At 34.3% G+C, this 2,248-nt stretch overlaps 1 protein-coding gene across 1 annotated transcript; it reads left to right on the top strand.

Annotated features, from left to right (window-relative positions):
• On the top strand, nucleotides 1-1,188 carry LOC125850114 (pectinesterase-like). Its single transcript, XM_049530013.1, has 3 exons — nucleotides 1-25; nucleotides 110-433; nucleotides 512-1,188. The coding sequence occupies exons 1-3, from the start codon at nucleotides 1-3 to the stop codon at nucleotides 1,186-1,188; spliced, it is 1,026 nt and encodes a 341-aa protein (XP_049385970.1).
• The last annotated feature ends 1,060 nt before the right edge of the window (nucleotides 1,189-2,248 follow it).

Here is a 2,248-nt window from a genome sequence, read left to right as displayed (position 1 = left end):
ATGGCCATCTCGAATAGTTCTTGCGGTATTCTTCTTTCATATCACTAGATTAATGTAGTTATAACTCTTGTCCATAAACTGATAAGATTTTTAAAAATTTTCAATGCAGGGAATATAATGGCAGTATTTGTTGCTGCAACTATAGTTGTATGTGTTCAAAGCCAACTGATAATGGAAACACCTTATAACGCTATTGTTTCTAAAGATGGGACCGGAAATTTCAACACAATTGTTGGAGCAATATTGGCGGCCCCTGATCACAGTGTGAAGCCATTCTTCATAAAAATCAAGAAAGGCATGTATCAGGAATATATTAGAGTTGATAAAAAGAAGACTAATATAGTCTTGATAGGAGATGGGATGGATACTACGATAATAACAGGTAATAGAAGTTTTATCGACGGAAACAAAACCTATGATACCGCAACCGTTGGTAAGTCCCTCTCTCTAGATATACATGAATTTTATTAATTTTGATGAATTAAATTGTTTCTTCTTATTTAATTTGTAGGGGTTCTTGGTGATGGCTTCACAGCCCAAGACTTAACTTTTAGGAATAATGCCGGACCTATAAAGCATCAGGCAGTGGCATTAAGAGTTGAAGTAGATTTAGCATCTTTTTATAGATGTCGATTCGATGGGTATCAAGACACTTTGTATGTGAAAAGACAACATCAATTCTATCGAGACTGTGAAATCTATGGCACAATAGATTTCATATGCGGTGACGCGGCGGCCCTGTTCCAAAACTGCTTGATTGTAGCACGCGTTCCATTGGCCAAGCAATATAACACAATCACAGCCCAGAAGAGAGAGTTTGAGGACGTTCCAACCGGGATAGTGCTTCAAAATTGCACTATAAATGCTACCCGAGATAATGTCACAACGTATTTAGGTCGGCCATGGGGTATATTTTCTAGGACTGTGATAATGGAAAGTTACATCGGTAACTTGATAGATCCTAGAGGATGGGTTGAATGGATTGAATCGGCAAATAAATCTGTTAGCCGCCGGCCATATTATCTGGAGTACAAGAACAGAGGACCGGGTGCTGTCACAAAGGGACGTGTGACATGGGCATCCGTCACTAGTGATCCAGATATTGCATCAAAATTCACGGTTAGGAACTTTATAAATGGTGACCAGTGGATTCCCGCCAATATCCCTTATTACCTAGATTTATCTTGAACAACAATAAGTTTTATTGTATCCCTAGTAGTTATTATCAGATTATAAAAACAGTACTACTATGTACGTATCTTGTTTCATTTGTCAAATGAATTGATTATCTAATTTTAAAATCGGTCTTCAAGTAATTTATTGTTGCCATTGTCCAACTAATCGACTGACCATTAAATCATAAAAAAGGTACATATTTACAGAAACCTATTGTGTCGGACACCAAATAATGTGGTTAGAATGACTCTTAGGATGACCAAGAGAAACATAACTTAAAAATGATAGTCACATGTACACTTCATTTTATGCATTATAGCAGGAATTTATCACTCAAAACAATAGGGTCACGGGCTTAAACAATGAAAACAATTAGAAAAGGAAATAAGTAAGACTTAAATGCAAGCCGAAACTCTCGTCATTTTAAGCAAATATAGCAGAAACTAATAAAAGAAAAGAGCATGATATTAATAGTATTATAAATGAAAAACAAACTTATAAATGATATTAATTAATCCCTATCAATAAGTGAATTAAGACTAACTTATTTCAATGAAACAGTTGTCTTATTCCCGCCAGCATTAAGTTGTATTGTCTTCCTACTAGTTATCAGATTACGATAATAGTACTACTACGTACGTTTCTTGTTTCTTTTTTAATTTATTTCAAATGAATATGATTATCTTATTTGAAATTTCGTCTTCAAGTACTTGATTGTTGCCATTGTCCAACTAATCAACTGACCATTAAATCACCCAAAACTAATCGATTGACCGTTCAAGTATTGTGTGTATTTCTTCCATAAAATGTCATTTTCATTTTTATTGCCTTATGTGCAATTTGGAATCCATTACTTACAGAGGCAATGTGTAATTTGTAGGAACTTATTTTAATCAAGGAATAATTATAGCAATTTTTTCTGCATATGTTTCAAGTCTTTTTTGTTTGTTTCAGGGAATCAGCCGATGACTTTTATGAGTTTGGGTCTCTATCAAGTCTAGCATCATTCCAAAATTAATTTTAAGAGGGTTTGAACACCCTTTATTAGCTGACCTTTTAATTTGTATTAAGT

This window comes from Solanum stenotomum, unplaced genomic scaffold, assembly GCF_019186545.1.
Source record: "Solanum stenotomum isolate F172 unplaced genomic scaffold, ASM1918654v1 scaffold13934, whole genome shotgun sequence".
Classification (NCBI taxonomy): domain Eukaryota; kingdom Viridiplantae; phylum Streptophyta; class Magnoliopsida; order Solanales; family Solanaceae; genus Solanum; species Solanum stenotomum.
The sequence above is the reverse complement of the archived record's forward strand: the minus strand, read 5'-3'. Positions and strand labels throughout refer to the sequence as shown.